The 24,788-nt window shown below is 48.1% G+C and overlaps 2 protein-coding genes across 7 annotated transcripts; one reads left to right on the plus strand and one right to left on the minus strand.

Annotated features, from left to right (window-relative positions):
- The first annotated feature begins 1,210 nt into the window (after positions 1-1,210).
- Positions 1,211-2,122, plus strand: LOC104571159 (olfactory receptor 5V1). Its single transcript, XM_010218236.2, has one exon. It carries the CDS (start codon positions 1,211-1,213, stop codon positions 2,120-2,122), a length of 912 nt encoding a protein of 303 aa, XP_010216538.1.
- Positions 2,123-5,570: 3,448 nt separating this feature from the next.
- LOC104571157 (hematopoietic lineage cell-specific protein) lies at positions 5,571-21,906 on the minus strand. 6 transcript variants are annotated; one of them, XM_088535239.1, is made up of 15 exons: positions 21,819-21,906; positions 19,622-19,705; positions 17,931-18,004; positions 16,667-16,796; positions 15,405-15,515; positions 14,634-14,688; positions 13,401-13,511; positions 12,754-12,864; positions 12,009-12,064; positions 9,648-9,717; positions 9,294-9,427; positions 8,548-8,658; positions 7,624-7,933; positions 6,776-6,847; positions 5,571-5,850 (listed from the first exon to the last, which is right to left on the minus strand). In XM_088535239.1, exons 2-15 carry the CDS (start codon positions 19,703-19,705, stop codon positions 5,714-5,716), a joined length of 1,566 nt encoding a protein of 521 aa, XP_088391365.1. In that variant the 5' UTR covers positions 21,819-21,906; the 3' UTR covers positions 5,571-5,713. The 6 variants fall into 6 exon arrangements, with proteins under 6 accessions (XP_088391365.1, XP_088391364.1, XP_010216536.2 ...); XM_088535238.1 differs by having other exon boundaries at positions 7,624-7,936; XM_010218234.2 differs by having other exon boundaries at positions 8,548-8,661.
- Positions 21,907-24,788: the final 2,882 nt, after the last annotated feature.

Genomic DNA, 24,788 nt, shown 5'->3' on the forward strand with positions numbered 1-24,788 from the left:
GAGGGCGAGCTGGAAAAGTAGGCAGTTTAGGGTAACATTGCTCATCACTCAGCTGGGTCTCACTCCATTCTAGGCCCTGCCCAGCCTCCTTCAGGCCAGTGCAGCACTGCTCAGTAAGTTGGTCTCTTCTTGCACCAAAAGGTTTTGGTTTGAGGCTGGCTGTAGCGAGAGAGGCAGTCTCAAATTTCCAGAAAAACTGAATGATACAATCCTTATGCAATTGTCAAGTGTGGGAAAAACAAGTAAACTCCCCACATCCTTGTTAAAGGATATGTTGATCCGGGAGGCTACTGGAAATCAGAATCACATGCAGCCGCATCCAGGATGGAGTAAAAAGTTCAGATGCCTTTGTGCTAGACAAAGGTGAGTGAGTTTTTGACTGAAAGTTCTTCTCTCAATATTAAAAACAAAAGGTTGAAAATTTGGAGAGGAAAGAGAAATGAATCAGAACTAACAGTGATGATAGGCTTCAGTGAAATGATTAAAAAGATCTTAATCTACGTAGAATGTATTGAAACAAAGATTGAGGCTGATCACAGTGTGCAAGCACTTCAATAAAGTGCTATTGCAATCGATGCTCACTAACCTGAAAGAGAAAGACTTATTGAGGATGAATGAAATGGAGCTGACATTTAAGCAATTCCAACAGGAAATAGGGAGCACAGTTTTAAATAGTTTACTTTGGGTAAATAGTCATAAGAAAAAAAAAAAAAAACATCCCAACAGAAGCAACGAATTCTCCATTGCACAACACTTTAAAATTGTGATTGAAACTTGAATAGAGAAATTAAAAGTAGAGGAATGGATGCAGGCCGAGAGGTGACGACAGAGCAAGCTGGCACCATAAGCACATCTAAATGGAGGCAAAGAGCAAGTGAGCTGGGATGCTTCAGGTCAGAAGGGTGGTCTGGCTGGAGAAACACCCTCCTCGGGGCCAAGAGGCTTTCATATACCTGGACACATGCCAGTCCTTGCTCCTGCTGTGCGCTTCTCTTGCAGTCGGCTCTCCAGTGCTGAAGGGCAGCTCTCTGGGCTCTAAACTCCCGGTGCCTGTGAGACCCCCATCAAGGGAAGCTTCCAACCACTATGTAGGTGGGACCTGAGCCATCCTGTCAATGAAGCAATGGCACAAGGTCCCCTGTTAGCTGTCTCATCTTCACTACATCTTTGCAGTGCTTGTTTCTCACTGCAGACAAACACACCAGGCCCCATGGCAGAGGAGAACCAGAGTCAGGTGACCGAGTTTGTGCTTCTAGGTTTTTCCCAGGAACGGCCCTTCCTCTTCCTCATCTTCCTGGCCATTTACTTGGTCACGGTGCTGGGCAACACTGCAATCCTTGCACTCATCTTCCTGGATTCCCGTCTCCACAGTCCCATGTACTTCTTCCTCAGTCACCTCTCTTGCTTGGATATTTGCTATTCATCAGTCACAGTGCCCAAAATCCTGGTGAACACCCTGCATCTGCAGACAACCATCTCCTACCAGGGGTGCCTGGCTCAGATGTTCTTCTTGATGGGGTGTGCAGGGGCTGAGTGCGCACTCCTGGCCGTCATGGCCTATGACCGCTATGCAGCAGTCTGCCAGCCTCTGCGCTACACTCGCGTCATGCGGTGGGATGTCTGCATGGTGGCAGCTGCCGGCTGCTGGCTCTGGGGAATGCTGGACTCTGCCGTGCACACCTTCCTCGCCTCTAGGTTGTCCTTCTGCGGGGTAGCCCAGGTCCAGCACATCTTCTGCGATGTCCCCCCGCTACTGAGGATTGCCTGCAGCAACACCCGCCCCAGTGAAGTGGCACTCCATGTTGCCAGCATCTTTGTGGGCCTCAGCCCCTTCCTCTTTGTTGTCATCTCCTACCTCCGCATCCTGGTTGCCGTGCTCAGGATGCCAATGGCGGTCAGCCGGCACAAGGCCTTCTCTACGTGTGCTGCACACCTGCTTGTGGTTGTGCTGTATTTCGGAATGGCCAACCTGAACTACAACCGCTCCAGTGCTGGCTACTCGCCGGAGGCAGACACGCTGGTCTCTGTGCTGTACTGCATCGTCATCCCCATGCTGAACCCCATCATCTACAGCCTCCGCAACCAGGAGGTGCGCGGTGCCCTGAGGAAGGTGTTGCAGTGATGGAGGTGCAGGACATGAGCAATGTGAGTGTTGCTTCCACCAGTGCTAAAACAACTCAGCATCACACAGCTGTGGGAAATCCCTGAAGGTAGAAGTGGGTTCAGGGACCCTGCTCAGGAAGGAGATGCTTTCAAGCACACCACCATCCACTGGTCCTGTCTCTGGCACAACACTAATAGCAGAATGGCAAAATAAAGCTGAGAACAAGCTTACCATCCTAGCCTGGTGTTTTTATTTTTTGCATGTTGCATGCTGAGTTCCACACAGGACTCACTGCTGCAGACAGGGGCCAAGCAGCTCAACCCTTAGGGCTGCAAGGGCACCGACAGACGGAGGCAGCTCCTTGGCAGATCAAGACAATAGCAGCACCACTGTCTCAGCCTCTGCTCCCTTTCCCAGAATGGGTATTTAGACACATTTTGAACACTCCTGATATTTTACCTTTTCTATAACTAACTTACACACTGTTGTTTGTGGTATGTCTGGAAGGGCTTTTGGATATGGAGCTATGACAGGCCGACGTGTGCTGCAAAAGGCAATTCCACGGGGCACCAGATATGTTCTGACCCTAAGCATGACCATGAGCTCTGCCTTGAAGTTGCTCATAGCACTGAGCTTGGTCCTGCATGGGGTAAGAGGCAATGGCCCAGAGTGCAAAATCTGGCTCTAGCACAGGTGCTGTTGGTCCAGGGTCCCTCTGCAGAGGCTTTCACACCAGTCCTGCTCTGTTCTCCAGGCTGGATGAAAGCTTTGCAGTGTTTTGCACATTACCATGGCAGCCAGCAGCACAAGCAGACCACCCCTTACTCTCAGCAGTTTTGTCAAACACCCGGTAAGCATCAGGCTGCAAGCTGGCACTGCTCAGCCTCTCATCAGAAGAGTTTGCTTTGCTATATAGCTGCACACACTGGAAATGTGGCGTGAGAGCAGCAGAGCTGTGGCTGCTGACAGCAGAGGGCTGGCTGTCACCTGGGGCAGCCACCCCATCCTAAGACCACTCTCTTGGCTCAACTTCATCAGGCCACATGGACAGATGGTAAGGGCTTTGCACCAGGGTCCCCACTCAGAGGTTTGCATGGATGCTGTGACATGGCTGGCTAAGCCCACAAGCTTGGTGCCCTATGGCCAGCACCCATCACTGCCCTGGCAGAAGCTGGTTCATGCCCCCATTAGTGCAAGAGACTACATGGGGAGGGAGGCTGACACAGGCTTGGCATTTCTACAGCAGAAACGACGACTGCAGAGGGGTCGGGTGGCTAGAAGAGGCCAAGACCTGCTCAAATGTGACTCACTTCCCAAGGAGCTCCCAGAGAAATCCAGCCTGTTCTCAAAGAGACCTCAAGCAAAAGCACCTTCTGGGACTACAAGGTACGCAGTTTGCTCAAGCAGCTTACCAGCTCTCTTCAGTGCACAACACAGAGTGATTTTATTCTTCATGGGAAAAAAAATGTGCAATCCCTGTGTTGGGTTGGCCTGTTGATTTTCATGTACCTATTTCTGATGGGAAAAAAAATATCGAAATGTCCTTTCTATAAAGTCTCACTAAGACATGTAACAGAGCATTGTTCCAGTCCCCCACCAATAAAGCCTGTTCTGGAGAGACACCTCCCTGCCCCCACCATGGAAGGAAAGCCAGAAAATAAAGGGCAGCCTGCATGAGACAATGCAGGGAAAGCTACTGCAAGGAAAAAACCTCTAGGAAATTCGTACTAGAAAATACCAGTTTCTTACCTGAATGCACCTTTACCATGATCTTACGGACGTGATTGTACAGTAATGTTTCTCAGGTTCCAACACTGAGAACTGATGCTGTGCTGTGCTTACATGAAGTTTGCCTTACCCGGGTGCAGGAAAGTCCAGAACCACCCCAAGGAAGCGAAATGCACCCAAGCAGGCCACTCTGCCACTGGCATTGTGCAGGGACCTGCTTCTGCAGCTTCTCACAGGCCCCTCATTACTGCTTACTCCGTATATAATGGATTAATCCCTATTGCACGTTTGCACATCCCAAATTAAAACAACTAACTGCAACAGCGGGAGGTCAAGCACATGGCCTGGAATCTACTGGTTTAGGGAAGAACTTCAGCTTGCACAGGATTTCTACTGAATATTGTTTTGCACATGAAAAGGGAACAGTTACACACACATTTTCTCTTCCCTGCTCCCTGTGTGCTCACACTTTTGCCCCATCTGCTGTGGAGAAAGGCTATAAATAGGGAACTTCCTTCCTGTACAGGGAGCTCAGCCTACAAACTGATGGGCTAGGGGCACATGAGAGGGGACTGACTTGAGCACATGGGCTCAGAGAGGCCCGAGGAGAGCGACATGCCTGTCTCCTGTGAGAGCAGGATCCCATGCGCAGGCGGCACCGACAAGTGCAGGAGGCAGCCTCGAGCTGAAGCCCGATACAGCCAGGCCCTATGGGCGCTCTTCATGCTTATTTGTACTATTTGTCAGAGCACCCAATAGCAGTAACACATAGTAGCAATAACAGCACACTCTTGAAAATATTCTGCTGCCTGTAGCCACTGGCAGTTGCTCAGATTCACTTGCTAGACTGAAAGGATTATACTAGCAGAATATTCCTCTCCTACTGGCTTCCTGGGCAGGGACCACATTAGCTTTTAGCTCTTTGCTACATAAAGCTTTTGAAATGTTTTTTTTAATCTTGCTCCAAGACTGATTTTCCAGGATCATTCTCAGAAATAATTCTGCACCTCCCCTTTTTTAGAACTTAATCTCAGAAATGACACATCGACCCAGTAATGTTCTTCCCCACGGAGGAAAACCAGACAAGTTATCTGCTGCTTTAGCAAGAGTGTCCTTTATTTTCAGTGAGCCAGCACATACCTCTTCTGTTTTATGGGGTAGCTCAATACATCCAAGCTTGTGTCTGTATGCAGGAAAAATTAGCAAAGTTCATGATGAGGGTGAAATAGCCCCAGGTCCTACCCCTGAAATCTGCCCAGGTGGACAAGGCTCAAGTTCCTCTACCCTGCAGTACAAAGATGATTTGTACTGCATATGTGGAAATCAAATTCTGCACCTCTAGAATCAAAGATGAGTTCAGCTTTCACCTTGCTGTTTTCCTTTGACCACTAGATAAGAGGAGGTCCAGAGACATGGTTTGAGACAGTGTGTCTTACTCTACACCTGTAACTTCTGGACTGCTCAAAAGAAGGTGACAAATGACAATTTAAAAGGAAAGGTCCCACATTCATATCTCTTTTGCCTTAATTAGAGCTGGTGCTCTGTGAATTGCCCTGCTGTGAACAGGCATAAACAAACATATTTCCCCTGCAAGTTTGGTGTTTGGCATGTGGAAACAGAAAAACTGGAATAGTCTATAAAGACATCCTATATCTCACCCACACACTCCTGATCCACCCCATCGTTGTCACGAGGACTGCATGAGAAGCAGAACACATCTCGGGCATAGACTAAAACATTCCCTCAAACACTGACAGTTTTCTCATTAGTCTTTCTCTCATCAGACCCACCAGGATAAGCCGAACTTGGCTAATAACATGCAAAAGGATGAAGCAGAGGGGAGCAGAAGTTTGAAAGGAGGCTGCTCAGGCATTGTTGGTCTCATTGCAGAAGCTTCACATAATTGGCTGGAAAGAGGCCTATTTTGCCCCGGCATTGTCCCCGCCACCAGCCTTCATCTACCATTTCGATGTGTGTGATTGTGTCATCAGGATCAAAAGAAATCTCATCATCGCCATCTGCAAAATTGATCATAAAAATTGTCATAGTTCGAACATACATAAGCAAGAGAAGGTGCAAGAAAGCCTTGTGAGAGAGATGGTTTTGTGCATACACACACACACACACACACACACGTGAGGGGAATAAAGAACAGTCAGGCTGATAGGACTCAAAGTTCACAGAATCACAGAATGGTGAAGGTTGGAAGGGACCTCTAGAGATCATCTAGTCCAACCCAACTGCTCCAGCAGGGACACCCAGAGCATGTGGCACAAGGTGGCATCCAGGTGGGTTTGGAACATCTCCAGAGAAGGAGACTCCACAGCCTCTCTGGGCAGCCTGTTCCAGGGTTCTGTCACCCTCACAGTAAAGAAGTTCTTCCCCATATGGAGGTGGAACTTCTGATGTTTCAGCTTACACCCCTTACCCCTCATCTGTCACTGGCCATCACGGAGAAGAGCCTGGCCCCACCCTCCCTACAATCACCCCTCGGGTACTTGAACATGTTGATCAAATCTCCTCTCAGCCTTCTCTTCTGTAGGCTAAACAGACCCAGCTCACTTAGCCTTTCCCATATGTTAAATGCTCCAGTCCCTTAATCATCTTCATGGCCCTACGCTGGACTCTCTCTAGAAGCTCAATGTCCTTCTTGTACTGGGGAGCCCAGAACTGTTCATCTCATCCGAGCCCTCTCCCTGAAACCAGCACAGATATAGTAGAGGAAATATTAAGACTTCAAAGATTAAAGATGAAAATTCCATATTCCCAAGCTATGTCTCTTTCTGCCTCCCAAGAGCAAGAACAGCCTTGATTTAAACAACTGAGTTGTAATACTTCCATGACCACTGATGGTGTCACCATCTCTCCCACACCGGAGAGCAACTCTCAGTACCTCTCTTGGCAGGCTAACTGCCTTTCCTAAACCCTGGATGACAGACGCACCTCCTTGATAATCGTAGAGAGCTACTGCACATGTCCCGGGGCTCTCCACTTCATAAACGCAGTCTATATTCCCTGCAGAAGACAGGACAGGCAGGTGAGAAAGAAGCTGACAGCAATCACACAGATTTGGTCTGTGCTACCCTCCTGCCGGATGTCACTCTCAGGGAAAACCACATTCAAACCCTGTTAAGGTTTGCTTATTCCTGTTAGAGATGTTTTCCATGGCTCAAAGCAAGGTGTGACTTGTCCCCACTTCTTCAGGGAAAAAGAATGAGACAGTCTAAGCTGATACTTCTTGTTCCTCCTCCAAAGAAAAAAGGCTGGACTTAACTCCAGCCTCCCCCTTTTTCACCCCCAGTGAGGTTGTAACAAGAACCTCAACAGCAGCCTGTGCAATTTGATCACAGCCTGGAGGATGTCTACCCTAACACCTGCACCATCCCTCATCCCATGCTGCCAGACCAGGTCTCACAGTTGGGCTTTGAGCAACAGGCTGAATGTCAGCAACGGGGAAGGCCAAGACCCCAGTGTGGGGCTAGCAGTTCTTTCCTAGGAAACACTGCACCAAGGAAAAGAGCATCACTCCAAGTGCAGCTCCTTCAGGGCCGGCAACAGCCCTCCTCCCCTGCTCCAGCAGAGCGCCTGGCCCAGGACTCAGTGCCATTTATGTCGCACCTCAGAGTGGGGCAAGAGGATCGTAGAGAAACAAGTTCCCATGAATGTGGCCTGCCTCCCTGGCGATGGAGACATGAGGATACAAAAACCCTTTGCTGTCTGTCCCGTACCGCAGGTGCTGAGCAGACAGGAAATGAGCTCCCCAAGGCACAGGCTCTTCCCTCCACACTCACCTGGGCAGAGCTGGCTCTGACTGGGCTCCTCAGCGAGGACCTCCTCATAGTCCTCGCCTGCATCCTCACTGTGGTCATAGGTGGCAGCTGACTTTCCTAAAGGCTCTGGCAGCTCCTCATAGTCAGCACCCATGCTGGTACTGTCACAGTAGTCAGAGGACTCTGGCAGCTCCTCATAGTCCCCACCATCCAAACTCAAACTGTAGATAGGCTGATCTTGGCTGGGGGACTTGCTCAGCTCCTCACCCAGACCTGCTGGCCTTGGTGGCAATGTGGGCGGCATTTCCTCTTCCTGCTCCATTCTTGTGTTCTGCTGTGAAGTGAGAAAGTGACAGTAAAATCAGCCACAGCACCTCCACTGCAAGCGGTTCCCCCATGGCTGCACACTGTCCAGTACAAAGGAGCCTGCTTCCTTGCAGATGCTATATGGTGCAGACGGAGTATCTGTGTGATACTCATGTTTAGAGCTAGTAGCCAGCAAAAACACAAGCCAGCTCAGTAGCTGGGTGTTCCTGAAACCAGAAAACTAGCAGCCCAGAGGGCATTTTGTGCAAACAGTATGCAAACACTGGTGGCATTTAAAAAACCCAGCCAAAAATCAACAGGTAACAAAGCCTCTACACTCCTGACATCTCTCTCAGTTCAGCATATGAGCACTATTGCTGCTACCTATCACTTGTGTTTAGACCTGTCCCACACACTTAGATGCAGTTAAGTACATACCACCCACGTGCACAGTGTAAGGTACTATGCATCTGTGTCCCATCCACATGCCCAATTTTTCCCCCACCCCATTCCTTCCTCCACTGTGGCCGTGCCCTGCTCCTGCCCGTGCAGCTGCCCCATGGAGCACAGTCCCTTGCCCAGAGGAATCCAACCCCTCCTGCCTGCTCCCCTTTCAGCTGACCCAGCCTGCCACAGCACCTGCTCTCCTCGTGACACATTTCCATCTCTGTCAGCTCTCTCAGGGACCTTTGCTGGAATGGCAATAGGGGCTGCCTCTGTGTGGTCCTTGCCCTCTCTCTGTTGGATTTTCTGCTGGAAAAAGAAAATGTCATCATGAGCCCCTCAATCCCACTGAACAACACCCAGAGTAATGCCCATTCCCATTCCTGACGTGGTCACTTTGAGAGAGGTTGACATCTCTTCCTGCTGAAGCCTATTCTAGCTCCCACAGACCTGTCCTACAAACTGGACATTATCAGGACTGTAACTACTGTGTGGTCTGCAGGAAGTAACCTCAAGAAAGGAATGTATGATGGCCAGCTTTTATCCACACATTAAATGAAGCAACACCACAAAGTAAAAGAAGCTCTTGTAAACAGGAGGGTTTGGACACCACCTCCAGTTTGGAAAACTGTGAATACGGACTGCTAGAATTCACAATATTGTGAATATTGTGTCTGTCCTGCATTTATCAAGCACTAAATTCAAGAAAGAGCCTAGGCTAAGCCACAGAGATCATTTGATACAGAAAGGTGCTGGCCTGCATGCCCAAAGAGGAAAAATGCAGTGCCAACCAGTGAATTCAAGGCCAGCGCCTGGCAGGTATGGGGAGACAATTTAGGCAAGAGGTTATGAGGGCAGACTAAATAGGCGATGACCCATGCTGCCCTGAGGAAAGACCTGTTTTGCAAGCCTGAGGGGCAAGGAAGAGGCCTGTGGCTCACCTGCTGCTGAATCACCTGGCGCTCTCGAGCCTGCCGCCTCATCTTCTCCTCTTCCACCAGCCTCCTGCTCTCCTCATCCGCCAACTTAGCCATGTTTTCAAACCGTGACCGCAGGTTGCTGGTGCCACTAGAAGCTGATGTGGAAAAGAGTGCTGCCCAAGCCTCCCCAATGTCTCACACCCACCTCCCACCCCGACGTGACTAGAGCCAGCTCCAACCTCTGCCTCTCCCAGACAAACCTGCAGCACCGCATCCTCCAGCCTCCAGGCATCTTAGCTGAACCCCCACTTACAGCACATGCGTGCCACTGGGCTGGGGATGTGGGACCTATCATCTCCCACCCAAACATCTCACCTGCCTCCACTGGTCTTGTCTTCTCATATGAGGAGGCTGGAGCTGCCATTTCATTAAATCCAGCGGCACTCTACAAGAATCACAGAATTAACTGAAGTTGGAAAGGGCTTTTGAAGATGATTTAGAATGCATGGCACAGGATCATATCCAGGTGGGTTTTGAAAATTTCCAGAGAAGGAGACTCATCAGCCTCTATGAGCAACCTGCTCCAGGGCTCAGACGGGTTGTGGAAGAACCAAGGTATGTAAAGAGGCAGCAAACAATCTGCACAGTCTGTTAGGCAAGGCCAGTGCTGAGACCTCTGCTCAATCTGGCTGCTGGCCTGCAAGCAAGTCATAGCTTCGCTCCCTGCTGCATCCTCACTGATAAAAGCGCCACAGTCCCATGAAAGGGAGGCTCCTGGCAACAGTAGTGCTCTCCCTTCCAGCCTTCCCACTCCAGCCAAAGGCTGTTCCTGTAAAAGAAGAGTCAAAAAGGCCATATGGAGCTGAGTAGAGACGGCTGGACAGTGGCAAGAGAATGCACAAGGCAGAAGGGCTGGGAGCATGAGTGCTCACAGGGAATGCAGTGAGGGGCCACCAGCCACCTTTTACTAAGGTCTGGGGACCTCGTGTACTAGCTGTGCCAGACCCATTCCCTGCGTTCACTTGAGGTGTGCGGTGTGGGAGCAGAGCCCCATCAGGGAAAAAGCTCCTGCTATAGAACCATGAAAATCACAGGGCTCCTCAGTGGGCCGCTGCCTGCAGTACATGCACACAATAGCAGAGGCTGGAACATGTCAAGGAGAAGTTGTGTGCATGAACATGTGAGGTATCGCTGGCTTTACCACATGCAAAGAGGTAACTGACCTGATAATAGCATCAGTGGTGGTGGTTGTAGCAAAAAGAGGGTGAGACTGAATTTTTTTTTTTCCCATACATATTTGCAGTTACTAGACATTAAACTTCAAGATCAGTTGTTTGGTTTTATTTGTGCCTTCCCACCATAAATTATATGTATTACTTTTCCCTCAGGCTCTACTAGCACACATTTTTAAATGCATAGTCATAAATTTTATTCCAGCTATGCAGAGAGATGGAGAAAGACAAAAACTCCAGGAATATTCTTTATCTACCACTGCACTGCCACAGGCAAAAACCTAGATGACAAATTCTAATGCCTGCCTGTCCACTTCCATGAAAAAAAAAAGTCACTTAATATAAAAAGGAAACTGCAGGTGGGATACAACTTTCAGATGAGTACAGCTACATTTATATTTGTAATTTGTACATACAGGTGTCACCTGCATGCAGACTGGGTGTCTCAGTTCCTGGAGCCCAGACAGCAGCTCAGTTCACCTCAAAGTAAACAAATCTCAGCACGTAAACAGGACTTCAGGCTCTGCTGAACACTTGGACCAGGTCTCTACAGACCACAGCTGAGACATGTTTACAATTAGGTGTTCCAGTGGGAGAACCCAATCTCACACTTGGTGTTCAAAAAATTGACAAAGGGGAGTTCAAATTGCCTAGGGTAAATTTTGCCCTAAACTGGAGCAATTAATCTAGCGTAACTCCAGTGTGTGAAAAACGGGTAAAAAACCTAGGTACCTATCTGATTAGCCTTAATTTTGCCATCTTTGATTTTGCTTCAGTACTCTCAAGATAAACTCATGGTTCACGTGCAGGTGATCGGGAATTTTTTTAACCCTGCCTCGGCACCCTGATCTTCAAAATGACCCACGGCTGTTGACCTTTGCACAAGTGCTCATTTAATTTTATATGCTTTTTTCTGTCCCATATACAATGCCTTGGCCTTTGGCATTGCACCTACACTAGCTGTTGTTAAATTCACAGACAACGCTAATCTTCACTTTTGGGTGACTGTCCATGGGCAGGACACTTCCCACTCTGCTACTGGCAGCCTGCACATGCAGCACTGAAGAGAACATGTTGTATTGCTACAGGTATGTGTTCATCTCCTTCCTTGGCTCAGGACCTTGAAGAAAAATCCTCACCCACTCTGTTCAGCTCTTAACACAACAGCCCCACATGGTTCAGAAGAGGAACCATTCCTGCCTTCCTCAGATGCCCCAAAGTCTACCCACCACACAGGACACTCACCAAGGCTCTGCCCATCCTTGCAGAGCAGGAAACTGAGAGATGGCAGAGTGGGGATAGAAAGGGCCCATCATACACATGCCAAGTGTTCCTAAATTCACTTGTCTGAGTACAACTGAAAGGACTTCACCAATCTGACTCTGCCCACAAACTATTAAATCGAGCCCCAGGGGGAAAGCAAGTTTATGACTTTTCTCTTGCAGCCATGCAGAGATCAGTGGCCATCAGAAGAAAACCGAGGCTCCTGCATGCAGAAACTTACCTTATCCACTCTGTCCTTCTGGACCCCGTAACGGCCTCCAAACCCTTTGGCGTAGTCTATATGGAAAAAGTGAGACTATTGTATAGTATTTTGTATTTTATATGTGCCTGACTTCAGTGCTGCAAATAGTGTCATGAATTAGCTTTGTCTTGAATTGCAAGGCACATCTGTGGGCTAGCTGCATTTTATCACTCCATCAGGAGTGCCACATATTGATCTAAATAGGGAGACTGAAGGCAAGATGCTCTACAAAGTAGGTGTTAGCACTAACTCTCCCAATCTTCGAGTGAACTGCATAGTGTATGGTGCTGCACCCTGGCAAATCTGCTCCCAGGCCCCAGCATAAGAAGTTGGTCATGCCACATGAATGCAAAGTGGATACTTCCACTAAAGCTGGACAAACAGCACTAACGATATTCAAACTATTCCTGGTACCTAATTTGCTTCCTTCCTGTGTGCTTGCTTTTTATGATCAGGAACGTGCCTGATACAGAAAGTGCAGCCTAATTCAGGGACTTGCATTCAATAACTTCCCACTGCTCTAAGAATGCTGTACTTGAGTCCTCTTCCTGGGCAGCATTTGCCCATGTTTGGGGTTCACAGTGCTTCGTCTGCCTGCACCTCCACAACACGCTGTTCCCATTTGTTTCTCCACAGACATATCTCTATTAGGGATGGTGGGCAGCTGCAGGGCAATGCCTGCTCCAAGGAGATCGCACCGCTGCCGCTGGCAGCATTTCCCTACCTGTTTGGGAGGCATGGGGCTGCACATCCTCCTGGTGCTCCCAGCCAAGTGCACTCTTGTCCTGACGATCCCGCTGGACTCCAAATTTCCCACCAAAGCCCATAGAATAGTCTGCAGCCATGTGGATTCAGATCACAGCATGAAAGACAAGGGATGTAAAAAGAAAAGTAGCAGTACCATGAAGTCAGGTCATTTTCATAGTGGAGATGGTTATTTCTGCCCAGGACTCAGGGAGAGATGAGGAATGGAAACAGAGAAAAGACAGACAACAGGGCATAAACAACACCCATCTCTCCTTTTTGGAGCACATCATCTGACACCAATACCTCTCTTGCCTTCCAAAGCACCCATCCTTTAGAGACAAGCGGCCCACAAGACCCAGTGTCCACATAGTACTGTCTCTCCTCTCTGTTCAGTCAGAACTTTCCCAACAATCTTGTAGGGGCCTTGGCCAGCTAGTCGTGGATGTTTCACACTTTCCATGCCTCCCCAATTGCCTTGCAAGCAGTAGATGCCCAATACCTCCCATTGCATTTCTGCCACACATGCAGCAGCAGTCTGAAAGCACAGAACCCCGTGTCCCAGACGGGCACAGTCCCAGACCCAAATCTCCGCAATTCTCATGTCAATGGTTTCCCCCAACTCACCTTTCTGAGAGTCATGCTTCTCTGTCTGGCTCTTGTAGTCAAACCCCACTGCAGTTTTGTCCACTTTGTCCCTTTCCACACCGTAACGGCCACCAAAGCCCTTGGAGTAGTCTGAGGGGATGCATGGAATGAGGTGTTGCCCCAGGCATGAGGTTGGTGAGAGAAAGAGAGAGAGAAGGGGAGCAGCACTGGGAAGGAGCACCAGGAAGGAGGGGGAAGAGAGATGATGGATGGCACCAAAATAAATAAGAGTTTGGAAGGGATAGCATGGAGAGCAGGGAGTACTGTGAGGGCCATTGAAGATGAGGGCCCATGGGAAGGGCAAGGCTTGGATGTGGCAGCAGAAGAGCTCAAAGGCCATGGGGAGCTGGAGACACGCAGCCAGAGAGGGCAAGGAAGGCAAGCAACATGCCAAGGTGTTTGGGGAGGTGATGGGAGTTCAGCTCTCAGAAGCCAAGGCAAAACCTGGGCACTGATGGCCTGGGTATCAGCCCATCCACACACACCTCCAGAGCAAGGATTTCAACCTGTGATTTGCCTGTCTCTGAAAAGGTCTTTGAGTAAGTGCACTGATCTCTTGAACATACAGGACAAATAGACAACTTTTGCTCTGTGACTTTTATCTGCTGTAATGAAATCTCAAAATTTACAAGGCAAATGCTAACTGTGGATATTGAAGCAAAGGTTGAGATCCACATCTCTGGAAACATTCCCCAGTGCCCCTCCTGTCAATCTCTGGCTTGCTCGACTATCATATACTGGAAGCAGAGTACATCTTCCCCTTTTCACATCCTCTAAAGTAGCAGTGTATTAACTAACTTAAGTGCATTCAGTTGTCCTCTCAGGACTCCCAAGTTGCTAGTTTACTGTGTAGCAGCTGCTCAGCAGGATTTACAGAGGAAATGGATAACCCAATCCAAAACTATTTTCTCCTTTGTCTGCTGTCAATCAAGGGAAGGCAGGACTCTCTGCTCAGCCATGACCCCGTTTCCAGCAAGACAAAACACAGAGGCAACAACAGAAATGCAGTGAAATGCCAGCAGGGAACAAGTCAGGGAGGGTAACTGATCAGGAACACAAATTTGAAGTAAGCGATGAGCAGGAGGCAGGCAATAAAGGAGGCCGTCCTGCAGCAGACAGCACAGGACATAGGGAGAAGATGATCAAAGATGAAGATGAGCAGAAAAAAAGATGGGAAAAGTGTTGAGAGATGACACGTGTCTGTGGACTTGCCTTTCTGGGATGAGTGCTTCTCCACCTCACTCTTGTATTCAAACCCCAGTGCTGACTGGAACAAGAAGGGGAGGACATCAGTCATCCTGATGGCCAAGCTGAGGCTCACACATCCTTCTCCAGCACCCTGAGGCCGGGCTAGGACCCTGCTCCACCACCAGTGCTACAATATGCAAGTGCCCCCTCAGCCTCTCACATCATACCCTGCTGTCCACACGGCAGCATGCCCACAAATAGGACCACTGCAAGAGCATGCACCCCAGGTAAGATGCCCAAAGTCTCAACCCTAAACTCTGCCAACCAGTTCAGCAGCTCTGGGTGCAGGCAAGGCAGCTGGGAGGCATTAGGAACCAAGCAACACATGGGAGAATGGAGTCCGGCAGTCCCTGTCCAGTCCTACCACTGCGCAATGTGTGAGGTGGTTTTGTAGATGAGAAACCACAACTTCAAGGACAGTGGTGCCCAGGACAGAAACACAGCACTGTCTGCATAGCACAGTGCAAGCACAGTTAGGCTGTACTGTGCACAAGAGCATGTGCAAATTGGAGAGCTGATCTGCATGAGCTCACCACAATTCATCACCAGTCATCATCCTGCACACAATGGGCTAGTCGCATGTTTCAGTGTAGACCTTAACCTGCGGTCTGTCTAGGCTTGCGCTCATCAGCAGTTTGAAAGCCACAGCCACAAGCCTAAACATAGCACAGTGTTTTAGGGATGACACTGAGCACAGGCTGCAAGGAAATACTTCCACCACCCTGTCCAGCCCACCTTGTCGGCTCGGTCACGCTGGACTCCATACTTTCCTCCAAATCCCTGGGCTGCATCCGTCTGCGAGGAATGCTTCCCAACATCAGCAACATACTCATGGCCGACTGCACACTGAGGAGAGAGAAAGCATGACATGAGCCCACATTTGTGGAGGACAGAGACGTGGAGCCACACAGGCATCTGCCCTGCTTCCAGTGTTTGCAGCCAGCAGGAGACAGACTCAAAGTAGCCTCACTGCCTCAGCCAGCACCAGCTCTGCTCTGAAACAGCTCATGGGTAGTCATCCCACACGGGCATCCCTATGGCCCCACTCTCAGCCCATCAGGCAGATATTAGGCTGACAAACACCTGCTGCGCGAATTACAGCTAAGCTTAATGACAGGGGAACCTGAGGAGAAAAGTGCAGGCAGACACACAGCCAACCCCCGCCCTGCCCCGGCTCCTGGTTTGGCGCATGCTGCCTGGGGGCGGCACTGACCCTCACTCTCAGACACATAAAGCAGGCCTGGCTGGGATCATCCCTGACTGGCCTACTCCTACCCAGGCCAGGGTGCAATGCTCCCTGGCAGCATGGCCAGGACCACTTGCATCCTCAGGACAAAGGCTGGAGACCAAATGACTGCAAACTCTGTGCACTGGACAAAGTAGAAGCTGCTCAGCAAAAACATCCTTGCACTGCTCTGCAGAGCCCAACCATGGCTATTCTACTTTGACCCGCTAGAAGTCTCTTTCTCACTCCGCCACTCTGGCAGTATGCATATCTACCCCTGTGTTAAATACTATTGCAGTCTTACTACCTCACCTTTGAAAAGGTGTATTAAAAGCAGAACTGTACAGCTAGAAGTGTGACAAAATATGTGGACTAGAGCTTCATCCTGGGGAAACAGGACAGAGATCTGCAATGAAGAATGTGTGTATGGGATTATTAATCATTATTTCTCTAAGCACAAGTATGGAGGGGCACCATATTTAACCATTATGCAACATATTTGAAACAAAAAATCAGAAAGCCCTCCTTCACAGCACCTAAGTCAGCCAAGAGGAGGGTTGCAAGAAAGCTACAGAGGCAGATCACACAAATGGGTTTAAAGAGATCCTGCAGACATACCAGGGGGTGACCTAAACATGCAAATCTATGGAGCCATGCCAACTCTCCATTCCCTCCTGTGACGATCAGACAGCCAAAAGACAGGGATGCTCTTTCCATTATGAAACAAAGAATTTTTTCCACTGAGTACAGGAAAGCTCTTGAAAACAGTTACCTTGTCCATTCGGTCCTGTTCTGTCCCAAATTTGCCTCCATAGCCATAGGATGCCTTGGGGCCAGTTTCCAGCTCCTTCTTCTTGATGACCTCATGTTCTTCTGACACCTTGCTTCTCAGCTGGTGGATGCTGGCAAGACAGAGAGGACCAGACCAGGGCAAGTCACTGTGTTGTCCTGCAGACCTGTGCAGCTGCCCAGAGCAGCCCCTAGCTGCAAAGCTGGCCAGAGCCCCATGCAGAGCATGATGCAAACCCACCACCAGCAGCCCCCACTTGCTCACAGCTACTCCCTCTCTGGGACAGTCCCACACCTGAGGCCACTGCACCATGGTGGGGGATGATGCTACCCTGTGTCCTGGGGAAGGACATGGAGAGATCTGCTCAATGAGCACATCCTTCCTCCAGCTCACAGCCTCCATTCACAGCTATGCCTTCTCTTTCATGGAGGCCTATGTTTTCCTGGGTGCTACAGAAATAATGCAGAAGGTAGCACTGTCGGGTCCCCAGGGAACTGCTGGATAGGGGCAGCTTTAGACAGAAAGTCTTTGCCATGGTAGAACTAGCACATCCCCTCCTGCTAGCTGTCTCTTACATCATCACAAAATTGTTGAGGTTGGAAGGTATCTCTACAGATCATCTGGTCCAACCCTCCTGCTCAAGCAGGAGCACCTAGAGCATGTGGCACAGGGTCGCATCCAGGCAGGTTTTAAAGATCTCCAAATCACTTTACCCTCGCCATACTCTGCTCAGTAGATATTCAGGGGAATACATGGCAAAGTCACTTACAGCTTGACTTTGTGTGCCTTCTATTTTCTGGTGGTCCTACAAAATTAACTCTTAGAAGCATCACAGGCAGTCTGTGAATTTTGCCTTTTAGTGCAAAATTGGCCAACAAACCGAGAGCCAGCATGGCAGCAGACATGCCACCTGAGCTGCAGCTGGCAGCAGGCAAGGGCAGCAGTGGGCTCCCCACCAGGGATGAAGCCTCCACCACCTTCCTCGGCCAGTGACACATCCCAACAGAGCAGCTGAGCACCACCATGCAGCCTGCCGAGTACCAGGGGCCTCCCTAGATCCCAAGAACCCATAGGACACAGCTGGGGGTTAAGGGGGCACCCCTGCAGGCACTGTTCCTCCCCTGCCCGGTTCTATTTTGCACATGGCCATATTTGGCTGGTTTTTGTTTGCAAGCAAAACCACCACTTCCGTTTCCTGTAACTAGATGATCCAGCCCAGCCCCAGGAGTGTGGCGGCCTCACTCACTCGATGTGCTCAGCGCGGCCAGAGCCCTCAATGGTTTTGGCTCCCCATCTCTGCTCCTTCTCCGAGATGTCGTTCTGCAAAGCAAAGCGCAGCCACGAGAGACCCTCAGGACAGACGGTCACCTTGCACGAGCACCCTATCCAGCAGCAGCCACTGGCCTTTGGAGCAGCAGCAACCTGCCCACAGCCCTCCTCGATCCCCATGACGGGACCCAGGCCCCGCTTCAGCCCGGCCTCCCACTCCCCTGGCATGAAGCTCTCGCCCACCTTCTTGGTGGCAGACCTGGGGTGGTCTTCTCCCAGGGAAGAGCTGGCACATGAAAACATTGTAAAAGTTAATTGCTTAGGAAAATACTAGAAAAACACCAAAATTAGCATTTTGCTCAATGCTAATTCAGTAAATTTACTCAGTGCTAACACAATATGGTTTCATTTTTGTTATGACTGCCCTCCCACCTCCCCCCGCTTTTTTTTAAGGTCTGAAAAATGAGGACTACCACAATTATGAGAATTAAACAAAGCAAATGAAGTAAAAAGAGAGGGGGGAATTTTGACTGCACTTTTTTGAATATAAACAATTTGGGGACTATCCTTCCCTCCCAAATAAGAGTTTCTTGGAATTTAGACAGTAGGCAAGGTTTAGACTCAACCCTCTAAAGGGCCCTAGCTGTGCCACGACAGAGGTTCTTCAGCAATAAATTGTCCTGGAAAGGAAAACAGAATCTGGGCAGCGGGGCAGGGACCTGCATGCATAATGCATGCCTGGCACATCTGCTGCAGGACACACTCCCAAGAAAAAGTTATGAGGAATGAGATATCAGTGTCATGAGATAGTAAAAAAATCATCTAGGTTAACCAAATACAAGATGACAAAGACGGCGAGAAAAATCTTGCAATACCAACATGTGGTAAAATTGTAAATGAAGGCTAGCAAGTACAAAAACAAAGGCATATGGGAAAAAAAAATCCTAATGTTATCTATACAATGAGAGTTCCAAAATGGTTATCATTGTTCAGGAAAGAGTAGGTATTACAGAGTTGGCCAAAAAGCTGAAATATAAATGAATTATTTAGAAAGGAATAGAAAACTGAACAGAAAACAGAAACTGTGACATTGTCTTAATCCAGAGAGTTCCTACAGCCTGAGCATTTTTACACTCTCACCATCTTGGCTAGAAAATAAAGGGAACTATAAATATAAAACCAGGCAACCCTGAGGCAGGGAGCTGCATCTCTACAGGGTGACCCTAAATACTGTGGGATTCTTGCATTTGGAAGAAACAAATAAGGACATTTTGGAAGCCTGTAAAATTCTAAACATTGCAGGAAAAATAAAATGCATTTTTTTAATAAAAGTACTGTGGCGAGTCTCTGCTCCTTTAGTGATATTACTGGTAATCAGATGCAAGATACACTGAGGCTCAAAGTTCTGAAGAGGAAATATAAATAGGGATCAGAAACAGCTTAGACTACATGGCAGTAAGCTGCCTAATAATGCAATGGAGTAGATGTGTCACTGGGCTGCAGCACCTGGGAGCAGGAGGTGTCCCGGGATCTGCTCCTGCTTCTTACAGGTTCCCCTGAGCTCTGCAGGGGCTGCACAAGGAATAAGTGCAACACGGCCTGCGGGCCAGCAAGCCCTTCATGCCACTCCCCTTGCCTCAGCTATCAGTTATCAAACCAGGCACTCACCACAAAATCAGGGTCAGTGTCCCAGTCGTCTCCCTGGGATTCAACCTTCACTGACATGTTGTGTCCCACGACTGCTCTCCACATCTGCGTACAGAGGACACAGCGTCACGCAGGGCTCAGCGCTCAGGCACCACCAGCTCCATGCCCACGGACAAGTGAAAGCTCAGCAGCTGTGGCAGGCCAGAGGTACCTTTGGGAGGCCACCCACCTCCACTAACCTCTACATCTCTCGCACAGCACCGGGCATCCCAAACCTTCAAAGACCCACATGTCTTCCAGAAAAGAACAGGACTGTTAGGGGTAAACCCCAGTCCCAATGCACACTGACCTTGTAGTTAAAATATACATCTTATTTTAATGTAAATCAGTGCTAGCATCCAACCATCAGACTATGGTTTTCCAACATGTTACTTATTTTCTATGCTCTGGGACACTGTTCATAGCTTTACCTTGCCCATTTCTGAGCATAATCGTGCCATGCTGTCAGAGACCAGTGCTTGCTCTGACATCACAACACAACAGTGATCTATCCCACGTCAAACTCCTGAATTCCTTTGTCTTTTTTCTAAGCTTTTAATCAGTGCCGGGCAGACTAGAGAAGGTCCACAGAAAAGCTGTCTGTTAGTCTTACAGTATCAGTACCACGTGCTCTCTGGTGTTTACGTCTGTCTTTCTTACAGTCAGAATAGGAAATGAGGCTAAAATCCTTTAGTGTGCAAGGTGAAAGGGCTGAAGCTGCCACTCCACAATTTACACAAGCTGCCCAAAGAAACCTGGAGGAAGTAACAGGCTCAGGAACAGGAAGTTAAATGAAACCCATATGAAATCCAGAACTGCTGCATTTCATTTTCAAGGTGACCAAAAAAAAAAAAAAGGTAATGAAAAAGCCCTCTCAAACAGCAGAACTTCTAAAGAATAAGAAGCAGAAGGAAGTCACGTTACATGCCCTGCCTCCCCGCGCAAAATGGATTCCTCATTCTCTGCAGAGCTCTCATTTCACACTTCCTATTACTGCCTGTGTGAATTGAGAAGCACCAAATCTTCATCCCTCAGCCTGAAGGAGCTTTTCATCAGGGCAGAAAGGCTAAGCAATGCATACAGTGAAGACCAAGGTAGCACAGGAAGCTACTGAGTTCACTTCTGAAAGTTTCAAATAAACCCGTGCCCAACGCAAAACAAAACAGGGCTGTGACAGATCCTCATATAGCAGTGTGTTTTCTTTGTGTGCTTAACTACCCCAACTCAGGGCCAACCTCACACTAGCTCCAGATTTACCCCAGGCACTCACGACAGCTGCTTGCTGTGTTTATACAAGCAAAACACTTGCACTCAGGGGGAAATCGCACAACCACTGCTGTCTTAAGCAATAAACTTCCAGCCAGTTCACTGCACTGAGCTTCACAAGCTGCCGCTAACAACAGTTTGAGAGTCAGCACCATCTAACCAGGGAGCCAAGACCACAGGAACTGAAAGCATAGGAGGGACAAGTCTTTCTTCTGTTAAGCAAAAGAAATCAGCATGCTTAAGGCGATGTAGGACCAAGGCAGATTTACAGTAAAGATGTGGCTTTAGGCCTTCTCTGGGCTGCACCAGAAAAAGATGGTGTCAAACTGCAGAGCACAGCAAGTCTTGTTGTGAATCATGGCACTTAAGTAGCAACATACCCTGAGACAAACAACACTGCAAATAAAAGCAGGTGGAGCAGGAGAGCTAAACAGACAAAACAGCACTCTAAAAATACCTTTCATCTCCCCTTCCCCTCCAGTAACCTGAGATGTAACTGCGTGCAGGGCAGTAAATGGCTCCTGAACAACTGCTTCCCAAAGCCGGCCTGGCACTCTGCATCCTCGCTTCCATGACAAAGCTCAGCCTCTTATCACCTGGCAAGGGTCCAAGCACCCGCTATAAGGAGAAAGACCAGGTATGGTAGTGTCTCAATCCTTTAATTTGTCCCCCTCTTCCGATAGTATTCACTATGTGTGCACAAGCACAGTGTACTGCTGTGCGTAACTGCACTCATTAACTCGGAAATGTGGTTCTTGAGAGTCTTAAACAAAAAACCAGCAGCAACAACCAAAATGCTGTCTAAAAGCAAATGCCAAGCACCATCAGGCAGCCTCTTTGCCCTCCTACCAAGCAACCATTTCTTTGCTGCTGTCACTCACTTTCTGCTCTCAAAACCCCTTCACGCTCCTACCTTGAAAGGTCCCCAGGCTTCAGTTCACAAACTTGCTGCTTTTTGCCCAAGCACCTGTTGCAAGCCCCAGTTCTGGCTTATGGCACCCTCACAGTTCCTGTTTTAACTTCAACTAATTCACTTCCTGCCTCCCAGCCCCCAGCTTTCTGCTCAAGTTGTGAGCACCAAACCCTGCGCTCGCGCCCTGCACTTCCCCACGCACAACAGAAAACTGGCAGCAAGCAAGCCCTGGACACAGGTGCTCTGAGCACATTAGCAGGGCTTGGTAGAGCATAGTCACATTTGTTAATGTGTAAACCCAGATCACCATCTCCACAGCTTTACCTGCTGTGCCATTGAGTGCTTACATGGCTAAAGCCCAAATTTGCCAATTACAATGAGAACTTACGTGAGAAAGCTGCAGCTTACAGAAGTTAAGGAATTTGTCTGATTACACCACAATTAAAATACATTTATAAACACATATGCACATGTTTTATGTCATACATGTGTGTAAAAATATATATGCAATATCCATATCTATGCATGTATACATAAACACACACATAAATCAATAAGAGCCTCCAAGACTCTTGGAAAAAAAAAAAAAAAAGAAAAAAAGGAGGGTGGAAAGGATGTGGTCAAAGGATCCCAAGCATTTACAGACGTTGGTACATTGCTCATGGCATAAAGCGCATGGTTTTAGAGTAAGTAGCAGAATTACACTAGTTTGGTAATAAAATATCTCAGCAACCAACATAGGTTCAGTCAAACAAGAGATGGAACAAGCTGTTGAATTTTCGAAGTGATTACCAGGTAGAATTTTAACATCTTTCATTATTTCATTAGATCAAACCACAAAATTGTTAGGTCAGACTATAATTATAACCTCAGGAGTACCTTTGGGGTTTTGTTTCCCCTCCTCATCAAAGGTCTAGTTGCTTCTTGCAAAAGTATGAGATATTCAAACATCTCTGAGCCAGCAGAAGGTTGTCTTACAATGGAGGCATGTGCCAAATTCAGGTACTGTGTAGTAAACTGGTACCATGAACTTTAAAGAAATGCACTTGGCTTTTAATTCTTTCTTCTCTTAAAAGCAGTGGAAATATCATCCACAGTCTAACAATGTCATATTATTTAGCTTCAGTCTTCAGTGAAAATGGAGCTCTTGGTGAAAATGGATGATATTACAGCCTGTCTTTGGCTCTAAATATTCATGGACATTATGTTTTAACTCTTCTCAAAGTTAGCTGCACTTTTCTAGTTTGCTCTTGGTAACTCCTGTGACTTTCCTAGGGTTGCATGATCCTAATGGGATCCAGAATTTAGTTCACTCTGCCTAAAGGCTATTACAAGTGAAAACAAGTAACCTTCAGTTTTATTATTGCTTTGCAACGTTGTGGAAGAATTGCTTGAAAGGGACAACTTAGAGAAAAACTAGGGCCTAACAGAAGTTTTGGCATTACAGAAGCTTGCTTGGGGTGACACCCATCTGCCACTTCCGGGATAGTTGGTAGGCAAGGACTCTGCTCCTCTATGGTTCTCTGGGCAACACAATCTGCCCTCCTCACAGCTGCAAAGGGGAGTAACGGAGGATGGAGTGGAGTGAAGACACCACGGCCAAACTCTGTTGCACTCCCTGTTCTGGACTGCTGATAAGCCGCACTGTAGCTGTCCAATGGGAGATACACGATAACATATCCAATGCTGAGCCAGCAAAGGTGGCAAATCACTCCTTTCGGATGAACTTTACTTGAACTTTGCTCCTTATAAGCTCATTATAATGTCAAAACACACCTCCATCCCAAAAGTTACCCACCCCCGAGGTACGACCACTCCTTACTGAGCATCTGCTCTAGATTTTCAATTGACTGTACCTTTCAATGAAAGTGAGAAACTTTTTCACCAATCAGTAACAATTAAGTATGACTCTAGTCACTCAAGCTCCACCTGAATGTAAAGAAAAGTATAAAAGGTGAACTAAGGATGAAAAGGAGGAGGGAAGAAACCATTGTAACTCCTGGGTCAGTTGACAGGCTGAGGCCCCTTCCCTCCCCTCAGGTTGGGACGCTGCCTGAGGAGACTAAGGAGGAAGAAGGAAGAAGCCATTGTAACTCTTGCGTCAGTCAACGGGCTGATCCCCCTCTCCTCCCTCGGAGTGGAATGCAGCCTGAGGAGACTCGAGACTGAGCGCCCTTTCCCATCTTCTGGAGTGAGTGATAATTGCACATTTGTACAGCACAGCTAGTGAAAAACCCCACGCTCTAGTAGAGAATTTCCTGTACTGACATCTGAAACCTGCTTTGGAAATGTTGCATTTGAATAAATCATACTGCTTGTGAACTCGGCTACTTGTTTGGGGGGAGGCGAGCGGACCTACAGTTGACAGACTGTTCGTGAATCTAATACTGCCAGAGTCGAGCTTATAGTTGATGACACTATTTGGGAACTCGATTCGCTCCTAGGAAGGCGACTGGACCTACGGTCCACAGACAGTTTGTGAATCCAATACTGATTTGATATCTCCTTCCCCCCCCACCACCACTACAGCTTTCAAACTACAACATTTCACAAACGTGACGTGTTATTTCCTTTTGTCAGTACAGCAGAAGCTGAAAAAGGCTGAGAGGTGAGAATGGAAAAAAGACCATCAACATGAGACACACAGATCTTCTACAACCAACACACAAGAAAGAGTACCCTTAAAAGAACTACAGTCTTACAGTACACCCATACAAGTTATGATACAACAGCATTACCTCCTTGAGATATCTCTGACATACACATAATGACATTAAAAAGCTTGCATCTGAAAAATAATCTTTATTATATACAGAAGCACGTATCCTAAGAAACTATAGGTAAAGTACTTGGTCACGCCATTTTATGTAATTGAGGAATACAGGACTCAGGGCAGTGCTGATGGATACAAATGGATACATGGTGCCAGTGTTCTGGACCTGCCAGAGAATTAGTTTATGCACAATGATG

Source organism: Tinamus guttatus, unplaced genomic scaffold (assembly GCF_059628265.1).
Source record: "Tinamus guttatus ecotype Peru unplaced genomic scaffold, ASM5962826v1 Tinamus_guttatus_pri_ptg000619l, whole genome shotgun sequence".
NCBI lineage: Eukaryota > Metazoa > Chordata > Aves > Tinamiformes > Tinamidae > Tinamus > Tinamus guttatus.

Excerpts from the sequence above, each read along its gene's own strand:
- LOC104571159 (XM_010218236.2), top strand. The coding sequence starts at position 1,211 with ATGGCAGAGGAGAACCAGAGTCAGGTGACCGAGTTTGTGCTTCTAGGT.
- LOC104571157 (XM_088535237.1), bottom strand. The coding sequence starts at position 19,705 with ATGTGGAGAGCAGTCGTGGGACACAACATGTCAGTGAAGGTTGAATCC. Across the intron at positions 8,662-9,293 it reads GCCAGGTGATTCAGCAGCAG|CAGAAAATCCAACAGAGAGA; the intron begins GTGAGCCACAGG and ends TTCTTTTTCCAG. Across the intron at positions 5,851-6,775 it reads TCTCTACGATTATCAAGGAG|ATGGCGATGATGAGATTTCT; the intron begins GTGCGTCTGTCA and ends TCAATTTTGCAG.